The sequence below is a fragment of the Hyaena hyaena genome, unplaced genomic scaffold (assembly GCF_003009895.1).
Source record: "Hyaena hyaena isolate Hyena2069 unplaced genomic scaffold, ASM300989v1 scaffold_294, whole genome shotgun sequence".
Taxonomy (NCBI): domain Eukaryota; kingdom Metazoa; phylum Chordata; class Mammalia; order Carnivora; family Hyaenidae; genus Hyaena; species Hyaena hyaena.
Window position 1 is genome coordinate 720,638 of NW_024080923.1, and position 21,084 is coordinate 741,721.

At 38.1% G+C, this 21,084-nt stretch overlaps 1 protein-coding gene across 5 annotated transcripts in view; it reads right to left on the bottom strand.

The window, feature by feature from the left end:
* The window catches only part of COG5 (component of oligomeric golgi complex 5), a 302,803-nt gene that overhangs the window by 74,302 nt on the left and 207,417 nt on the right, over positions 1–21,084 (bottom strand). For all 5 annotated transcript variants that reach the window (XM_039247215.1, XM_039247213.1, XM_039247210.1 and 2 more), the window contains exons 11-12: positions 18,274–18,355; positions 3,210–3,414 (exon numbers count right to left, since the gene is read on the bottom strand). In XM_039247215.1, the coding sequence (XP_039103146.1) occupies positions 3,210–3,414; positions 18,274–18,355 (287 nt within the window). The remainder of the gene's footprint in view (positions 1–3,209; positions 3,415–18,273; positions 18,356–21,084) is intronic.

Consider the following 21,084-nt stretch of genomic DNA (forward strand, 5'->3'; position numbering starts at 1 on the left):
GATCTCGCTTGATTGAGACTTGGCCGCAGCTGCAGAGAGCTGAGGGCAGAATGGGACACGCTGAGGTTCTACTCGTCCCAGGAGTAAAGCTCTCCTGTTGGGGGCTGGGAGGAGACGGAGCCCTTTGCTCTTGCCTGCTGCAGTCGAGAGAGCAGTCCACGTCTTGCAGGGAGGAGGGAGGCTGAGGGAGTAAACAGGCTTGTCTCACACATCACGTGCTCTTACAGAATTCTTACTGAATGTTCACAGCATTTCTGGGGGTGGAGGAGGGGCAGAGAGAGAGGGAGAGAGAGAGAAAATCTTAAGCAGGCTCTGCACTGAGCACAGAACCCAACATGTGGCTCAAACCCGCAACTGTGAGGCCGTAACCTGAGCCAAAATCAAGAGTGGGGCCCTTAACCAACTAAGCCACCCAGGTGCCCCTTTAGGTTTTCTTGAGTAGCTGATTTTTCTTTAAGACCCTTCCAGAGAATTAAAAAAAATTTTTACAGTTCTCACCAGTTTCACGGGAGTAGGTCAGTGGAGTGGACAGTGCTGTCACCCCAGAAGTCAGTCTTCTCCCATCTTGTCTTTCACCAATTCTAACAATACTTCTGATTCCACCATTCCATATCTGGAATGGCCTTACTTTGCTGTATCAAGAGGTCAACTTTCCAATAGCATGTGACACAGTGAATGAGTCCTCCAGCTTAACTGAACTCATTCTTTGGGGTTCCTCTCCTCTCACCATTTTTCTCTTAGTCTCCTTTGCAGGTTGCCACTCTTCTGCCCAATTGTGGAGAGCTTCTCTTGGGCCAGGGTTCTCTTTTCTCTTTATATACATTCTTTTCCTATGGAATCTCCTCCAATCCCATGATCTTAATAATCTACAAAATGATGACTCCCAAATATGATTCACACTCAACTACCTTTCTAACAACTCCTAACAACTTTAACACTTTGGACTTACTTATCAACGTATCCTTGATTCTTCTTTTCATCTCAAATCTAATCTACCGGCAAGTTTATTGGCCTACCCTTGAATATCTTGAATCAATCTAACCAATTCTCACCATCACATCCTCTCATCCTAATCCAAGCCATTATCATCCCTTGTCTGGTCAAACAAAATAGCTTCCATTTTCCACTTCTCCTTCTTTGTGGTAACACCTCCCCTCCAAGCTAGAAGCCAGATAGAAGCTAGAGTGGTAATTTAAAAATGTTTATCAGTTTATTACTTATTCTTCTTTTAAAGCAATGACTTCCACTGTATTTGAATCAACTCCAAACTCCATACCATGGCTTATAAAGTCCTACATGATCTTACATTTCCCTTCCTCTCTGACCCAATTTTATACCCCTCTCCTTCTTTATCACTGTGTTCTAGCTTTCTACTCCTCAATCTCTCCACCTTGATTTTCTCAAGGACTCTAAATTTGCTGTTCTCTCTGCCTGCAAAAATCTTACTCCAAATTCCATGGCTAACTTCTGCACATTATGTAGACCTCAGGACAAATGTCACCTACTCCTAGAGGTCTTCCCTGATCACCCTATATATGGCACTTTATCACACTATCTTATTCTATTTCCTTCATAGCAAACTACCACTACCAAAAGTTCAGCATGAATAGTGAATGATAAAAAATGCTAACCTGGCTATTTGTGTCTTTACTCTGATTTTTTAGGCCACGGCCATATTCATTACCTCTCTCCTTTCTTGCATCTCCTATCTCTTTCCCTCTCCACTGGCTGCTTCTATTTATAAACACTGTCAACACTCCCTCTATCAGTATTCAAAACAAAAGAACTTTCCTTTAGCTCAGTTAACATGGTCAAATTTATGTTTTCTTCTCTACTTTACTTCTCAAAAGAATATTTATAACCTGATGTATCTGTTTCCTTATTACCCTCATGATTTTTTGGCTTTTTAGTATCTGGATCATACCTCCTCCCTCGCACCAACTACTTTATTGAATTCGACCTTCAAAGGAGGACAGTGCTACCCCATTAATCAAAACACAGAAAGTTTTTCCTCTCTGATTTTTTCCCCTCTCCTTTGAATTTACAGCCTTCCTTCCATCCCTTTTTAATTTTAAATAAAAGCACAAAATACAAAACAAAAATTCTACCTCCTGGAGATAAACCACTATCACCATTTGCTGTGTATGCTTTCAGATCTTTTTTGGTACAAGAATACACACTTAAAAATAAAACTAACCTCAAAGTAGAATGATACTATATAGTCTATTTTCTAAACTTAAAAAAAAAATCTTCTTTTATGTTTGTAAATCACCAGATACGAGTTCAGTTCTCGTTTCCTCTTCCATTAGTTTTTGTCTAATCCCCATGCGTAGCATGAACGAGTCACTGAAAAGAACAGTCTCATTCTATGCTGCAAGCCTACTGCCCTGCCTTTGTTTTGCTGATGAAAACTTCTATGTCCTGTATTTCCCCAGTCAGAACTTCTTATTACAGTGGATACAACTCAAATATTTAGAAAAATAAAACCTGAAAGATAAACATTTAAATCTACCCAACTTTTTTTTTTTTTTTACAAGGTAGGTGGTAAGAATTTGCTGTTACCTGAGACAGCCTTGTCACAATAAATGATTCTAGTATTTGAAGAAAATGTACAAGCCAGTTTGCTCTTCAAATACAAATCTGAAAATAATATTCTTATTCAATTTAGGAGAAAAGTTGGCTGGTTTAAACTTACTGAGATGGTATACTGTTTTCCAAAGTGGTGCCAAAACATGGCTACATATACCGTACTTTAAGATGAGCTAAGAGATTTGAGGTCTAATTGTGACTATACTCAGTTTTTTCCTACCAGACTGAGAAGCTATCTCGGCATGAGATTTACTTCCTTCCTGCACATACCAGTTCCTTTTACATCATGTTGATGCCAGTGATCCATCAATAACGACACTATCTGATGCAATCAGAGGTATATTATCATTTACAAGACAGTGACCACATCTGCTCGTCTCCTAGCTTGTACTCACCCTACCAGATGCTACACATCATTCCAGTTAGGAACCAGGTTGCTCAACTACGGATGAAGCCTGACTTCTCATTGAAGTGTTGCAAAGTCTTCTAACATATACTAATAAATCACAATCATTACAAATATTTAGAAGATTAGCACATTCTCAATTTCTAGTTCATAACAAAAATAGAAAACAAAATCCTTATCATGACAACAAACAGGTTTGATTAAATAAGCATACTCATAATTTGGCTTTTTGGCTGTGAAGAGGTCTTGTGCCTCATCTCCCATGTGCTGTGGGTCAGCAGAGATGTCTGTGGTTCCCCTTGCATTAAACTTTCCTTGAATATTTTGGCCGTATTGTTGAAGACGCTTCCATAAGTCATTATAAAGACGTAATAATTTAGGGTATTCTCCTTCAAATGCCTGTTTCAAAAACATAGACGCTGCCAAGCAAAACAAGAACATGGATAAGATAAACAATAAAATGTAGCAAATAAATTTTCTTTTGTATATGGTAATGCTACAAAGAGCCCATACCAAACGACAAACCAAAGATATATTCTAATGAAGCTTTTCAAAATAAGGCTAGTAAAATTACTTAACCAGTAATTTTAAATAATGCTAGTAAAAATTACTTGAAAAATAATTTTCCTCCTAAACTATTCACTGCATTTGATACATGAAGCATATATTTTGAAACCTAATCTGTAAGAAAATAAATCAAAAATTGTAACTGAAGATTTCAATTTCTTCTCTCTCAATAATTGAAAAAAACAAGTACTTAGAAAATCAGTAAGCATACAGAAAACCCAAACACCCAAAGTTACTTAATTGACATTTATAGAATACTTCATCCAAAAGAGCAAAGCACACATTATCAAGTACACATTAGTCATTTACCAAGATCAGCAATATCTGATGCCATTAAACAGTCTGAATAAATGTGAAAAATTTTAAGTTATACAAAGTATGCTCTAGATTAGAGATCAGTAAATAAAGATATCTTTAAAAACCCTAGGTAAATACCAAGAAATAGAATTGCCAGATCATAGGACAGTTCAATCTTTAATTTTTTTGAGGAACCTCCATAAAATTTTCCACAGTGGCTACACCAATTTACACTCCCACCAACAGTGTTATGAAGGTTCCTTTTTCTCCACATCCTAATCACTTGCTATTTCTTGCCTTTTTGATTCTAGCCATTCTGAGGGACCCTGTAATTATTATGTAGTGCCCTTCTTCATCTCTTGTTATTGTCTTTAATTTAAAGTCCAGTTTGTCTGATATAAGTATAGCTACTCCGGCTTTCTTTTGATTTCCTGTAGCATGATACATATTTCTCCATCCCCTTACTTTTAATCTGAAGGTATCTTCCAGTCTAAAATTAGTTTCTTGTAGACAGCATATAGATGGATTTTGTTTTTTTATCCATTCTGCTACCCTAGGTCTTTTGATTGGAGCATTCAGCCCATTTACATTCAGGGTTATTATTGAGATATGTGGGTTTAGAGTCTTTGTGTCCTTTGTGGGGTTCATGCTTGTGGTGGTGTCTCTGGTATCTTTGTTTCTTGCAATCTTTCCTTCAGAGCGTCCCCCTCAGGATTTCTTGTAGGGCTGGCTTAGTGGTGACAAATTCTTTCAATTTCTGTTTATTTGGAAAGGTTTTTATCTCTCCTTCCATTTTGAATGACAGGCTTGTTGGGTAGAGGATTCTTGGCTGCATATTTTTTCTGTTCATCACATTGAAGATCTCCTGCCATTCCTTTCTGGCCTGCCACGTTTCAGTAGATAGGTCTGTCACCACCCTGATAGGTTTCCCTTTGTATGTTAGGGCCCTTTTCTCCCTAGCTGCTTTCAAGATTTTCTCTTTGTCCTTATATTTTGCCATTTTTACTATGATATGCCGTGCGGAAGATCGATTCAAGTTACGTCTGAGGGGGGGTCCTCTGAGCCCCTTGTATTTCAACGTTTACTTCTTTTCCCAGGTCAGGGAAGTTCTCTGCTATAATTTGTTCCAGGACTCCTTCAGCACCTTTCCCTCTCTCTTCCTCTTCTGGGATTCCTATGATACGGATATTGTTGCGTTTGACCGTGTCGCTGAGCTCTTGAACTCTTCTTTCATGTTCCTGGATCAGTTTGTCTCTTTTTTTGTCAGCTTCTTGTTTTTCTATAATGGTGTCTTCTAAATCACTTATTCTCCTTTCTGCCTCTTCAATCCATGCAATGGAGGCCTCTAATTTATTATGTATCTCATTTATTGCTTTTTTAAATTCTTCATGCCTATTTATATTCTCCATTTTGTCTGTAGCCATAGTTTCTTTGATGTCCCCTATGTTTTTTTCAAGCCCAACTATTAATTTTATGATTATTATTCTAAAATCTTGTTCATTTATGCTGCTTATATCTGTTTTGAGCAGTTCATTAGCTGTCAATTCTTCTGGGATTCCCCACCAGCCAGGAGCCCGCGCAAAGCAGCGGCCCGCGAGCGCAGCCCTCCGGGGCAAGGTGGAGCGCGGGGGCCTGGCGCGCAGGTATTTGGCGCGCACGGTCTTTCTATGCCCCGAGCGGAGGTTTCTCTGTCTCGGGCTCTCTCTTTTTCCCCACACTCCCCGCAGAGGGGGATCGCCTCCCACCCTGGAGTCTCCGATCCTGGCCCGGCTTCATCTTCCCCAGTTCGCACTCACATTAGGCGGCTTTCTCGGGGGTGGAGGGGGGTGTTCTGCGTCCTTTTTCTCCCAATCTCTCGGGTTTCGTAAGGTTTCCGATGGCTTCAGATCTTTTCCGGGTGCGGCACGGGCGCGAGTGCAGGTACGGAGCTGCCGACTTCTCCGCCATCTTGCCTCCCAAGCCCTATATTTGGTTCTTTGATCCATTTGGAATTTACCCTGATATGTGAATAAACTGGGGATTTTTTTTTCTCTGAACTCTTTTTATTTTACTTTACTCTTCAACTCTGAGCTCTTGAGCCATTTCTGTAACTAGTGGGTCACATTTATCCATTCAACAAATCCTCATGGAGGATTTAACTAAATATCTTAGTCTCATGTTTGTTTTGTTTTACCTCAATGAAAACCGCTTCATATTTTATAACTGACAGGCTCATTGCAAAGGACCAAATACATAAAATATAAGGAAAAAAAGTAAAAGTTAATTTGATATTCTACAATAATCATCCCAACAGTTTTAAACCACCCTCTCATGTCCCCGTTTCTCATACACACATACGGTTGTTTGTTTTCTAAAGGTACTTCATATTTGGATCTCATTTACCTTTTAAGCGCTTACTGTTTTCTTATTTTTACTTTTTGTCTTCAGATTTCCTATTTCTTAACGCATTTAAATATTAACACTTTAGGTATCCATTTCAACAGAATGTCAATTATGTAATAAGCACTGTGCTCTGTGACAGGAATTTAATATGGAACAGAGGTACACAGATAAGCTTTTTCTAGAGCCTGGTGGAAGATACTGACAAGCAAGGAGGTAAGCCATTATAATACAGTGGGATAAGCACTAAAATTGGGGACAGAAAAGTACTTTACAGGAGCAGACGGAGGGTGTCATACCCATATCTGAGCAAGTATATGGGGAAGGAGACATCAAGGAACACTTCATTTCTTTTTTTTCCCTTTTTAAATTTTTTTTTTTTATTTTCAAATAGTTTTTTGTCAAGTTGGTTTCCATAGAACACCCAGTGCTCATCCCCACAAGTGCCCTCCTCCATGCCCATCTCCCCCCACCCCCCCATCTGCCCTCAGTTTGTTCTCAGTATTCAAGAGTCTCTCATGGTTTGCCTCTCTCCCTCTCCCCCACCATTTCCCCCCTTCTTCTCCCCCATGGTCCTCCGTTAAGTTCCTCCTAATCCTCCTATACGTGCAAACATAGGGTATCTGTCCTTCTCTGCCTGACTTATTTCGCTCAGCATAACACCCTCAAGGTCCATCCACGCTGCTACACAGGCCAGATTTCATTCTTTCTCATTGCCATGGAGTATTCCATCGTATAGATAAACCGCCTCTTCTTGATCCATCCGTCCGTGGATGGACACTTAGGCTCTTTCCATGTTTTAGCTATTGTTGAGAGTGCTGCTGTAAACATTGGGGTACACGTGCGCCTATGCATCAGCATTTCTGAGGAACACTTCATTTCTAAACGGAGACTGGGAAGATGAATGTGAGTTATCCAGGTGAAGGGAAGGATAGAGACGTGTTTCGGGTATTTGTAAACACTGAGAAGAAAGAGGGTGATTCCTTCACAAATTAAAACTCCAGTACAGAGATGAACTACTAGAAAGGAAAAGAAATGAGTGAAGAGCTAAGAAGGGACCAGAAAGGTCATGTCATATTGGGGAAGTACCCAGGGAGAAAAGGGGAAAGAAGAGTGGAGGCAGGCCTGGGCTCCCACTGTGCTAACTGAAGAAGCTATTAACGTTTCAATAAACTCAAGCCCGGCCCAAGCAGAGAACCTCTGCTGGAGAACAAACTAGCAGAGCTTTTAGTGATCCATGGGACTGGAGTAAAAATTTTGACATTGAAGGATGCTGAACCCCAGGAGCCCGTGGAAAATTTACTGCAGGGTGCAGTTTCAAGGGGAGCTGGGGGAACTAGGTCTACAACTTCCAAGAGTAGGGTAAAACCTCCTTTACGCCGTGGAAACACACCACAGGAAACAAACCTGCCACAAACACAGGCAGGTCTGCCTTCCCAGGAAGACATTCACCAGATTCTGAATGAGGTGAACGGTTAGAGATTTGTCTGGAAGCATGCAAGTGGCAAGGCTAGATCAGACTCGACATTTCAGGGCTGAGGGGATAAAGAGCCTCTAACCTCTCAATTCAAGGCCTGGGAGAAGCCAGCCCAAGAAAGGAAAAGTCAGGGACAGTTGGAGTATTATTAAAACTGCAACTACCAGAATCCAACTCAATCCTAGAATGAACTGACACGACTAGCCTACATATGCGCAACTAGACTGCCAAAGGGGGAGAAAAGAAACTAATACAAATAATTCAGAATATGTACATAAAACCTTGTGAATCAGTAAGAGAGAATTCTACAGAAATGAAACTTTGTAAAAGAGAGTATCTACAAGGCCTATAAATATTTGGAAAAAAATGAATATCGGTATCGTTAATCACTAAAGAAATAAAATTAAAACCACAACGCGATTTGATTAACTGTCCACTGTACTGGTTAAAGGGAAAAACACGGACAGTACAAATTCAAGGATACGGGACCGAGTGGAAGCACAGAAGTGCCGCCAGGGAGTTTAATTTGGTGCGACACTTGAAAACTCCTCAGCAGTAACTCGTACAGCAGACCGCATGTGAACTCCATTACATCCTGTGTTCATTTCCGTAGCTGCTGCAGCAAATTAACACATATCTGGGGGCTTAAAGCAACATAAATGTATTATCTTGCAGATCTGGAGGTCAGGAATACAAATCTGGTCTAAGTCAAAGTCAAGTTCTCAGAACCTCTGGATTCCTTCTGACGGCTCTGCAGTTGTTTTCCCCGGACTTTCCCACCTGCTTAGACCACCTGGCCGGGGCTCCTGTCAGTTGTCACTCGACTTCTGTTCCAAGATCACACTCCCTCCTCTGACTCTCCTGCCCCCCCCTCCCCCTTACCCTTTTGAGACCTCTGTGAATACACTGGGCCCACCTGGATGATCTAGGACAATCTTTCCATTACAAGACTCTTCAGTCACATCTGCAAAATCCCTTTTGCCGTGGAAGGTGAAACATGCAAATCTCTATGAGGCCTATTATTCCGTCTACTCCACCTATTTTTCCCTTCCCAAGTTTATTCCCAATTAAAAAAAAAAAAAGGACAGCTTTGTCACAGTAGCATCACTTAAAATGGCTCAAAAATGGGAACCCACCCAAATGCCCACCAATAATATGGTAGACAGATGTATCATGATATGTTCACAGAATGAACATTTGACTACATCGAGAATAACCTACAGGCGCATCCAACAGAGAGGACTGCTAAGCAAGAGACGTCAGACAAAAAAACATTAGAGTATAAACTGGGTATTTTTATCTGTAGAAAATAATAATTTATTAAAAACTCTATGTCATTAGAAATGAATAAATACTGTTAGGAGAAGGGCAGGCAGAAGCGAGGGGGCCTGAGGGGCCTTCTGATGTAACCTCGTAGGTAACACCCATTTCTTGCTCTTGATTTGGTGACACAGCTATATTAAGATATGAAAAGTTCATCTAGGTGTATAATTATGGTACTCCTACTCTTTCTCTATGAGTGTTATACGAAAGTAAATGAAATTTTAAAATAATAACAAGAGCCAATGAAAAAATTTTATTTTTTTTAATTTATTTTTTTCAGTTTTATTGAGTTATAATTGACTTTTAATACTGTTTTAGCTCAAGGTATGCAATATAATGACTTGATACATATACCGATAAAATATTTTTATTAGAGAACTACATGATCAAATGTGTCCCTGCGAAGAAAGTCTCCAAAAACTTAATTGATGGCTAAGACTCACCTTCCTCCAGGTTATATAAACTTTTAGTACTTCCTTAGAAGACTCCTCTCAAGTTCTCAGCAAGGAGCTATTCATTTCCTCTTTTGGGCAAGCTCCAAGTTTTCATCTTTATATGCTAAACACAGGGTGCTTAGGATGTTCCCTGGTGTTAGCTCATTAGAACTCTACAGTGAAAGCATGCTTCAGTTGTAGGGCTCAAATTCTACAAGGTACTTTACGTGAGGATATGAGATGTATCTCCCCAGTACGTATATTTAAGTTGCACATTAACTTTTAAGAAATCTATCACAATAAAGATTTCACTTAATATAAACATCATTCTAACATTTAAAAAATCTACAATAAAGAAAGTACTCGCAGGTTCTTATCCCCCTATTTCTCAGGACAGCTAGACATCTGATTTATCACTGTATTTTTAAAAAGGTGAAGGAAGTGAATTTCAGCATACATTTCAAGTATTCAAGCTTTCTCAGTCTTAAACCATGTATCTCCTCAGGGTAACTCTTACTCACACTTTGTTTTCCAAAGCACTCCAGACACATGCCATGTAGCTCTCTTAGTTGTATGAATCATCTCCTTGAGTGGCTTAAGAGTTTTGAGAGAATAATGCTGCACAAAGGGTTTAAACATTTTTTTAAAGATTCACTTCCCAGAATATTTCAAACATTGGTTTTTGTTAAGTTCTTAAGCTTTTATAAGAGGACACTGGCATTTATTCTTGATTCCTTTGTCTTTTTTCCTGTCTTCCTCCCAGTCAACAAGCGTTTACTGAAGTCCTACAGTGTGTCAGATACTTTTCTGGCCATTTAAAATACTGCTATGAACACTTAGGCTCTTTCCATGTTTTAGCTATTGTTGAGAGTGCTGCTGTGAACATTGGGGTACATGTGCCCCTATGCATCAGCACTCCTGTATCCCTTGGGTAAATTCCTAGCAGTGCTGTTGCTGGGTCATAGGGGAGTTCTAACGGACGGATGGATCAAGAAGATGTGGTTTATCTATACGAAGGAATACTACATGGCAATGAGAAAGAATGACATCTGGCCTGTGTAGCAACATGGATGGACCTTGAGGGTGTTATGCTGAGCGAAATAAGTCAGGCAGAGAAGGACAGATGCCATGTGTTTGCACGTATAGGAGGATTAGGAGGAACTTAATGGAGGACCGTGGGGGAGAAGAAGGGGGGAAATGGTGGGAGGGAGGCAAACCATGAGAGACTCTTGAATGCTGAGAACAAACTGAGGACTCATGGGTATGAGGGGGAGGGGGTAGATGGGCATGGAGGAGGGCACTTGTGGGGATGAGCACTGGGTGTTATGTGGAACCAACTTGACAATAAACTATTTGTGTAAAAAACAAACAAACAAACAAAAAACCCAGAAGTAGTTCCACCAGGCCGCATAGAGATTGCTACTTGGCTGAAACCCTTTGAAATGTCTGAACAGGAAACTGTGGCTGAACCTTCTCGGTGTCATATTATCAGCTGAGTACACTCTTCAGTGTTCAGCCCAGTTCCTGCAGCACAATTGCCTCTGGGCCTTGATTTTAAAGCTAATGTGAAAGAGTAATCTGTATATTAGACTGGTATGTTCTGTAATTTCTACTACAGTTACACTCCAATATAATTGTGCACGTAGTAGAAATAGAATCCTCTATAACTTGGCATGCCCACACAGAATCAAAATAAATATGTTTTCTTTAAAAAAAAAAAAAATACTGCTATACTGCTATGAGGGGTGCCTGGGTGGCTCAGTCAGTTAAGCGTCCGACTTCGGCTCAGGTCATGATCTCGTGGTTCGTGGGTTCAAGCTCCCAATCGGGCCCTGTACTGAGAGCTCAGAGCCTGGAGCCTGTTTTAGATTCTGTCTCCCTCTCTCTCTGCCCCTCGCCAGCTCGTACTCTGTCTCCATCTCAAAAATAAATAAAAGTTAAAAAAGTAAAAGAAAATACTGCCATGATCGAAACAGTATTTTGTGTCTTATGGAGATTACATTCTAATGGGGGGAAGGAGATCCAGAATGATAAATAAATAATTTATAAATAAAACGGGTAAGAGCTATGAAGAAAAATAAAGCAAAGGGAGATGAGGCATTCTGGGAAAATCATGAGATAACCAAGAAGAATTATGTTTTAATTTCAAAGAGTTTAAAATGGTTAATGTTTATTTTGCTTGTTTCTACTGAGACTTAAAGGGAAAAAAAGTGTATCACAACCCAACAGTTTCTATTACCTAGAAAGTACAACACAAAAGTAACAAAGTTTAGAAGTCGTTTTGGAAATAATTTTCACCCATAGATAATTCAAGCAACAGATTTCCTACAGAAGCTATTTTGAATTTTCAAGGCGACAAGTACAAGCCCCTTTTCTTTTCAATAAAGTAAATTCATGGTCTTGGAGTGTATTTTATTCTACCTATTAGAACTTCTTTTTACTAAGCACGAACATCGTTTATAAATCAGAAGGAACATGTTCCTGACTAGGAAAATTTCCCTTTGGATATTTTCTGCCAAAACATTACTTACTCAGACACTCTGTTACACCGTGTACAGGCTCCGTTCCCTGGCGCCGCCTCTCTGTCCTACAGTGCACCTCAGGGGCTGTGTGCTATATAAATGGAAGGGGCTTTACAAACAACGCTGGAGTTCTCCCCAAGAAGTTATTAAAGTAATAATGCTATCAGAAGTAACAAATTACCCTGAGTATGAAATATTAATGGAATTTTCTGCCTAAAAATATGGTATTTCCTTTCAGTAGCTCCTTTGACTGCAGAAGCGAGGCCGGTCCCATAACGTAAGAACTGAAAACACCTCCTGGCTTTGGTAACTGAGTGGGCGGCCACTGCTTATTTTAATGAGAACCATTTCAGGACAATGGTGGAGGACAGCCAGCGGCCCCTAGTTGAGAAGCCAACAGTATGGAGATGGAGACAAAGCAGTGCCAACTACTCTCCTGAGAAGTCCGAATAAAAACAGGAGAGATGAAATAGTGCCTAGAAAGAAACTCTACTTTTGTTTTCGTTTATGCTAAATGAGAGCAACGTAGATAGCTTTCCCATCTGAGGGGCGGAAATCCAAAGAAGAGGAGAAATGGAAAGTGGAACGAAGACACCTATGAATGGTGTTGCTGAGCGGAAAGGGTAAACAGAGCAGGCGGGCAGCCGTCAGAAAACAGGGCAGTTCTGTCACACTCAGAGACCCCCAGGGAGAAAATAAGGCTTTTCTTTGCAGAGAAGGTACAGGCTATTGAAAGAGTTTCCTAATGACATGAGAGATTCTGATGACCCAGGAGAGAAGGCCAGTCACTGAGAGGGAGCAGCTTGGGAAACAGGCGAGCATGTAAAGAACACCAGGGGCTTGTAATGCTTCGTTTAGGACAATAAGAAAGCAGATGACCAAAGAGAGGTAAATGACAGTACCATCAAACACCCCCATAGCATATAATATTGGGAAATGTGCTTTTAATCACTGCTCTTAAAACAAGATGAGGCACTTCCACTTCTGGCCAAGGTGGAGTAACAGGGACCAGAATTAACTTCCTATCTGAAACCACCAAAAAAACAATAGAAAAAATATACGAAACAGTGGTTTTTAAAACACCATGCTTTAAAAGACATCATGCAATTAATGACAGCGATCCTTGAGAGACAGGAAATAAGAGGTGAACTCTGTGACCACCCCAGGGTCACCGGGGACCCGCTAACCAGCCACAGTAACTCCGTTCTCCAGCCACCAGCAGCTCAGGCCAAATGCCTGAAGCCACACGCTCCAAACAAGCCCTCGAGCCCAGGTTTTGACTGGTCTGATCCAGTTTACACACTGGGCTAACCCTGCAGCTGACCTCGGGATCATTATCCTAGAACCGTAATAACAAAAACCCCACCGACCAGCCCATCACAGATCCCACCGCGTCCATTTAGGGGAAGAAAAGAGGCAGCCCTCTTGGTCCCAAAGCCTCCTCCCCGCCTTCCTTCCGTGGGAAGGCCCCTCTGTCAGCTTCTTTTCCAGCCCCGTAACTTCCGTGACCCCATAAAGCCCTGAGCACGAGACCTAACTGGGGAGAAGGTGCCTTTACAGCACGAGCTCCCCTTCTCCATTCTCTGGCCACTGAACAAATCATGTGCTTGCCGTCAGATACTGTTTTGTCAATCGGCTATTCAGCGAGAGGTACTGAGTAGGGAAAGAACCTATCACTTTGGTAACAAGAGCCTATTTCCTCCCAGAGGCTTCTAGGCTGCGGCACTGGATGGGGAAAGAGACTCCTGTCCCCCTGCTGCCCCCCAGACCAGGAAACGGGAGGAGACTCGAGTTCACGGGACAGGATACCAGAGAGAAGGGACGTGCTCAGCAAGGTCGACTGCAGAGGTCTGCAAACGGCCCACGCTGAGTAAGCAGCGAAACAGGACTCGGCACGCACGTGTGAGGGAAGTTCCAGAGTCTGGGGGAAGGAAGCGTGCAGGATCAGAAATACACCTGTTACTCACACAAGACGGGGAAGAGTGGTTGTCCTTGGCAGCCAGGCCCGGGAAGCCGTGTGATTCAGAGCGTTATGTAGAGTCCTAAGAAGGGTGTTTCCTCAGTAGAGGAAAATAATTAGCTCTACACTAAACCCTGCTCAGGATTTTCTAATACATCTTAAAAGCAAGACTCAAAAAAACCAAATTGTTTCTAAGTAACTTGACAGTATCTAAGAACAAGAATATTTAAGGAAGAAAAGGTATCCGGTACCAAACAATGTGAAGTTCATCTGATACCCAGTCAAAAATTACGTGATGTGCAGAAAAGTAGGAAAAACCTATTCGTAAGAAAACTCAACCAGATCCAGAATCGGCAGATATGACTGAATTAGAAGACAAGAACATTTCCTTTGTAGCTCAACCTCTACTCTTAATTTCTATGTGATTTGCTGGAAGAAAGTTTTCCTCATACAATGTCTACTAAAAATATGCTATGTCAACCAATAATGAACAATACTGTAAGGTACAAATGGTTGAAGGTTTGAAATCTCTGAAGTATATACTACAGGCTATTTTCTTTGATAAATTCCGGTCACTGAGAGAAGAAATCATCAAAACAGAAACTGAATTTATGTACTAAGTAAACACCTCTACAACACCAAAACATTTTTAAGTGACAAAGAACATTTCTAATAAATGCTTTAAAAACATACCTTGCAACAGCTTTTTACATGTTTTCTTTTATTCTATCTAAAAACCGAGGTTTTAATTACCTAATTATGCTTGCCTATTTTGTAGGTAAATTTACATCTTTGCATTTTCTTACTGCTGTATTAGTAAATGTATTCCATTAAACGTAATTGACTTATATTGTGAAGAGTTAAATATTGAAGAAAACTTCATGGTGATAATTATTTTCATGAAAACCCACCACTTTCATACATGGTATGAGAAACTATTAAAAAGCTGTATTTGCATACTACTACTTACGAATATTTGAAAAAGCTACCTCCTAAAATAATCCATAAACTTTAAAATTCAAACAAATTCGTCAGCCTCAAAATGCTCATTTAGTGGGAGAACTTAACAATTACTAAATCAGAGGTTTAGGTACATAGATACTTCCTCACTACTCTTAACTGTTCTGTGTTTGGAAAGACAAGAAGGCGGCAGCTAAAATACTGCTTATGGAGAAACACGCAGCACAAACACTTCAACTAGAAAAGGACAGTTTGAGTCAATAATCTAAACTTAACCTTAATAAACAAGAAAATGAGCAAATCAAATTCAAAGCAAAGCAAAGAAAATATAAATAATAAACAAAGAGCCGAAATCAGTGAAAGTGAAAACAGAGAAAAATCAATGAACCCAAATGTTGGTTTCTGAGAAGATAAATAAAATGAATAAACTTCTAGTTGTAATTATTAGAAAAAGAAGAAAGTAATGATATCAGGAATAAGGTACGGAACATCACATCAGATTCCACACATATTCACAGGGTACTGAAGAAGCATTATATGCAACTCTATGTCAATAAACTACCAAGGCTTACTCAAGAAGAAATAAATGGAACAATCCCTTACCCAACAAAGAAGATGAATTTGTATTTAAATATCTTCCCACAAAGAAAATTCCAGGCCTACAGGACTTCCTTGGTGAATTCTACCATTTAAAGAAGAAATAATGCCAATTTTACATATACTGCTTGAGAAAACTCAAGAGGATGAAATACTTCTCAACTTTTTCTCAGAGGTGAGCATTACCCTGATACCCATACTAGAAAAAGACATTAAGAAAACTAAGGATCAATATTAAACACACCCAAAAACTGTATTTCTATATCCTAACAATGAATAGTTAGAAGTAAACTTTTAAAAACACCATTTACAAAAGCATCAAAATATATGAAATAGTAACAAGTTTAAGAAAAGATTTGCTAGACCTGCATACTAAAAACTATTATAGCATTGATTAAGAGAAAATATAAAAAACCTAGATCAATGGGAAGATACATCACACTCATAGGTCAAAAGACTACGTATTGTTAAGATTGAATTCATCACAAATTGAGGAGTCCGTAGACTCATTATGTAATCCTAATCAAAATCTCAGGAAACATTTTTATAGGAACAACAGCTTGGTTCTGAAATATATATCAAAATGCAAAGGGCCTAGAATAACAAAAATTATTTTGATAAGTTAAATAAAATAGAAGAATTTATACATTAGTGATTATAAACACAGACATGCAAAAAATAAAAATAAAAAATGCAAAAAAAAGACTCCAGAAATAGTCTTACACATGATTTTTCTGTAAGAGGGCCAGGTTAGTCAGTAGGCAGAATATGATCTTTTCAAAGTACATTCAAAGAAATACCCTTACCCCTTATCTCATATCATATGCAAAAATTAACTTCAAAAGAACTTAGTAAAACTTCTAGACTAAAATATAGGGGGAAATACTTCTGGTCTTGGGTTAGACAAAGATTTCTTAGGTTAAAAAATGGAAATTATTAAAAATATGGATAAAATGGATAAGTACGACTTTATCAAAATTAACGTTTATCACGTAGAAGACACTGTTAAGAAAATGCAAAGGGAAACCACAGACAAAGGAAATATATTTGCAAAACATACATCTGAGAAAGGACTCTGGATCTATAATACATATAAAGATCTCTTATGACTCAATAATAAGAGAATAAGCAATAACTAAAAAATAAAAACCCAACAATTTTTTTTAAAAGCCCAAAATTTTGACAAACATGTGAGCAAAGAAGATACCTAATGAGCTTGTGAAAATATGGTCATCATTAAGTCTTTGATCCGGTGGAAGTTAAAACCACAATGAAAATCCACTATGCATTCACAAGGATGGCCAACATTAAAATGACTGACAATATCATGAATATCATAAGGATATAGAGCAACTGGAATTACCGAATATTGTCGGTGGGAATGTAAAATGGTACATCTATCTTGGAAAATAGTTGAGCAGTTATTTACAAAGTTAAACATACACTTATAAAATCATCAAGTAATTCCACTCATGTACTTTCCCAAGAATGAATACCTATGTCTACAAAATACTTCTACATGAACAACAGCAATAGCTTTATTCATAATAACCCCAAAGGGGAATGGATAAACAAATTGTTCTATAATCTATATAATGTAATACTAATCAGCAATAAAGAGGGACTATTGATATATGCAACAACATGGATGAATCTTATAATAACTATGCTGATATGAAAGAACACAGCCTGTACGATACTTGTTTTTACAAAAGTCTAGGAGAAGGTAACTTTTACTGACAGACAGCTGATCACTAGTTGCCAGGAGCCAAGAGGTGATTACAAAAGTATATGCAGGAAATTTGGAGGGGGGTGGGGGTGATTTTCTGTTTCTTAATTGTGGTGGTAGGTAAAAGGATACAAATGATTGTCAAAAAGCATATAATTTTCTTATAATTGGTAACTTTTACTGTATTTAAGTTATATCTCAAAAAAGTTGACCAAAATAGATACCTCACACAGACAGATGCACAGCATTCTCTATATTGTGTAATCTGTAGAAGTAAATGGAAGCATAGTCCAAAATAAACCCTCTAAATTCTATTTGGGCACACGAATGGGGACCCTCCCTGCGGTTACTGCTTTGCTGCATACTTCCTTAGAAACAGAGGTAGGGAAGCAGCTAGTGAGGTCTATTCAACTCTGGCTTGCCAGGGACTAAGTAATGTCAGCATCTACTAGGTACCTTCACAACATTTATATATAAAAATTTACACAGAGACTCCTAAAACACTTTATATGGTCAGTGATTAGATAGTGCCATTATTTCATGACCCCCCCCCCAAAATAAGTAAACAAACAGATTTGGGGGATCATGTTTAAATAAGCAACTTTTAATTCATGATGAAGGTATTTCATCTGTTCACTCTTCAAATCCTCATTTTTAATAATAAAAAAACTATGAAGTCTTAGCATTTTGCTTTTAGTTAGAAAATAATTCTATAAGCATCAACTAAATTTTTCAACATTAATTGCTTTACACCCTTTACATAAGAAAACTTCAGAGTTCCTCTATGTTTGAATTATGGAGTGTTCATTCATTCTTCTGGAGAATTTTATTCCACATACTCATTATAAAAAATATTAAAAATTAACTTACTGTGTATAAAATTGAATATATGGCTAGCACAAGAAATGACAATTAGCCAATGAGTTTTAAAAAGATGTGTTTTATAAACCAGTAAAGCAAAACTTCTTCACATTAAATTTTAAAGTAAATGGAAAATGTTGAAATTAAATTGTCAATTAAATAGCATACTTACAATCTGTTGCCGCGCGAAACTGAGAAGAAAGCGCTTGAGTAACTGAATTCCAAAAAGTGTACAAAATTTCAGATTGTCCATCCTGTGACCCAAAAAGGGGGATGTATTCATTATTAAAAACTGTAAGAAGATATGACATTAAAATTTTATTCCAAATGTATTAATTTTTTTATTCCAAATGTATTTAAATGAAATTTTCTAAACCATCTAACTATAGAACAATGGCATTATTAAGTAACCGAATAGGAACATACATTATGACTCAAATCATGTCTCATGTTCAAGTAGTCAGGCATCATCCTTCTCTGCTACTTACTAGCTTTATGAACCTGGGCAAGTTTCATCATTCCGAGCCCCCTTTCATCTGTAAAAAGCTGAGGATAACAGTACCTACATTTCATTGCGGTATTACTGTACGATTAAAAAAGGTTACAAAAGTGTTGTAAAGATTACAAAAGTAAAGTCCCTGACATATAATAAGCCCTCCGTGAATTTAGTTATTTATTATTACAATTATTATTACCATCTTCCTTACACATATAGAAGATAATTGTGTGACCATAACAAAATGAAGAACAAAGCAAACTTAGACCAGGAATGTCCCCAGAAACTAATTTACCAGTTAAAGAGAGAACTGCCTCAAGTACAGATAGGTAAAAAAAAATTTTAAGTCACAGGAATTACTATTACTCAGCACAATACTTCACTCAACTTTAAATAAATGTTTTAGAAAGTAATTATTAAAAAGAGAAACATTAGTTCAAGTATAATTTGTTAAAGTAAGACAAAGTACTTTAAAACTGTTAAAACAGATTCACACTTCTAGAAATTTTACCAAATACTTTTAAGGTATTTCTATAGGTGTGGTGCATGATATCAAGTTGCCAATATTCTAATTTTGAAGTAGAGAAGTGCCAATTCATCTGGTTAGCCCTAATAACAAAAATAAAATATACCTAATATTCAAATATGTTCTACAAAATGAGAAGACTCTTTAATTCTGTTTTAGTTTTGTACTTGCAACAAATGAAATTCCAATTTGCAAGGTTCTAAATGAAAAAAATGACCAAATGAAAAGTACTGATTTCTCACTTTTATACCTACATTTATTTCTGTGTCCAATATTGGTTTCTTTTTTAATGTGAATTTGCTTTGAATTCAACTGAGTACCGTATATCATAAAAAAGGCAAATCAAAGGGCACCTGGGTGGCTCAGTTGGTTAAGCATCTGACTTTGGCACAGGTTATTCACCTCACAGTTTGTAGGTTCAAGCCCCACATTGGGTTCTGTGCTGACAGCTCAGAGCCTGGAGCCTGTTTCAGATTCTGTGTCTCCCTCCCTCTCTGTCCCTCCCCCACTCATGCTCTCTCTCTGTCTAAAAAATAAATTAACTATTAAAAAAAGGCAAATCAAATATTGTTCATTACTTATGTAATGATCAGAAAATAGATTCAGATTCTCAAGACTTTTTGTAATATGTATATTATATAATAAATGTATATCATACATCTTAAAGTAAATGTTTTTATATTAAACTTTTATAAAATGACATTAACAGAATGAAGGACAAATGCACGTGATCATTTCAACTGTTACACACGACATCATGTGACAAAATTCAATACCCCTTCATGATAAAAATCACTCAAAAATCTTGGAATGGGAAGTTACCTCAATATAATAAAGGCCATATATGAAAAGCCCATACAGAATAGCAAAATGTTGAAAAACTGAAAGCTTTTCGTCTTGATAAAGAAAATCTGATGACTATAGACCTACTTGTACACACACATACATACCCTTAGGAAGGAAAATTTAGGTCAATCTTACTTAAGATTACAAATACCAAATTCTCAGATATGAAAGCAAATTGATTTTAATAGGATATTAAAACAATTATTTGAATTATCTAAATAGGTTGATTTATGTCTGCAGTGTATCATTTAATATTAGGAAATCTATTAATAGCTCAATGTCTCCAATATGGAAATCTACAAAATAACTTAGCTAAGTGAATTCAAGGCAATTAAAACTTTTAATAAAATGCTTAATACCTAGTCCTCAATTTTTTTAAAATTCAGAGAAAACAATAAATAAAACTGTGGTAAAAAACCACAAATTTACTCATAACTATTTTTAAATGTACAGCAGTATTAACTGCATCTAGAACTTTTTTATCTTGGAAAACTGAAACGCTATACCAACCGAATTCCCCTTTCCTTCCCCTCCCCCCAGCCCCTTGAGCAACCACCTATCTACTTCATTTTCTAAGCATGTACTTCCTTTAGTATACCTCATATTAAGTGGAATCATAGGTCTTTTCTGATTGGTTTATTTCATTTACATAATGTCAAGTTTTATCCATGTGACAGGGCTTCCTTCTTTTTTAAGGCTGAATAATGTTCGTGTGTTGTGTATGTATGTGTGTGATTTTCTTTAACTATTCATCCGTGGATGGGCGCGAGGACTGCTTCTGTCACGTGGCTATCATCATGAATAAGGCTGCAGTGAGCAGATACCCCTTCAAGATCCTGTTTTCAGTTCTTTTGGATATACATCTTCCGAAGTCGGACTGCTAGATCATATGGTAATTCTATTTTTAAATTTCTGAGGAACTTCTCTTATTTTTCTCAGCAGCTGTACCATTTTGCATTCCCATCAACGGTGCACAGGGGTTCCAATTTCTACACGCCTCACTAATACTTGTTGTTTTCTGATGAGTGCAACATGACATCTCATTACTTTGATCTGCATTTCCTGATGATGAGTGACGCTGAGCATCTTCTCATGTGCTTGTAGGCTATATGTGT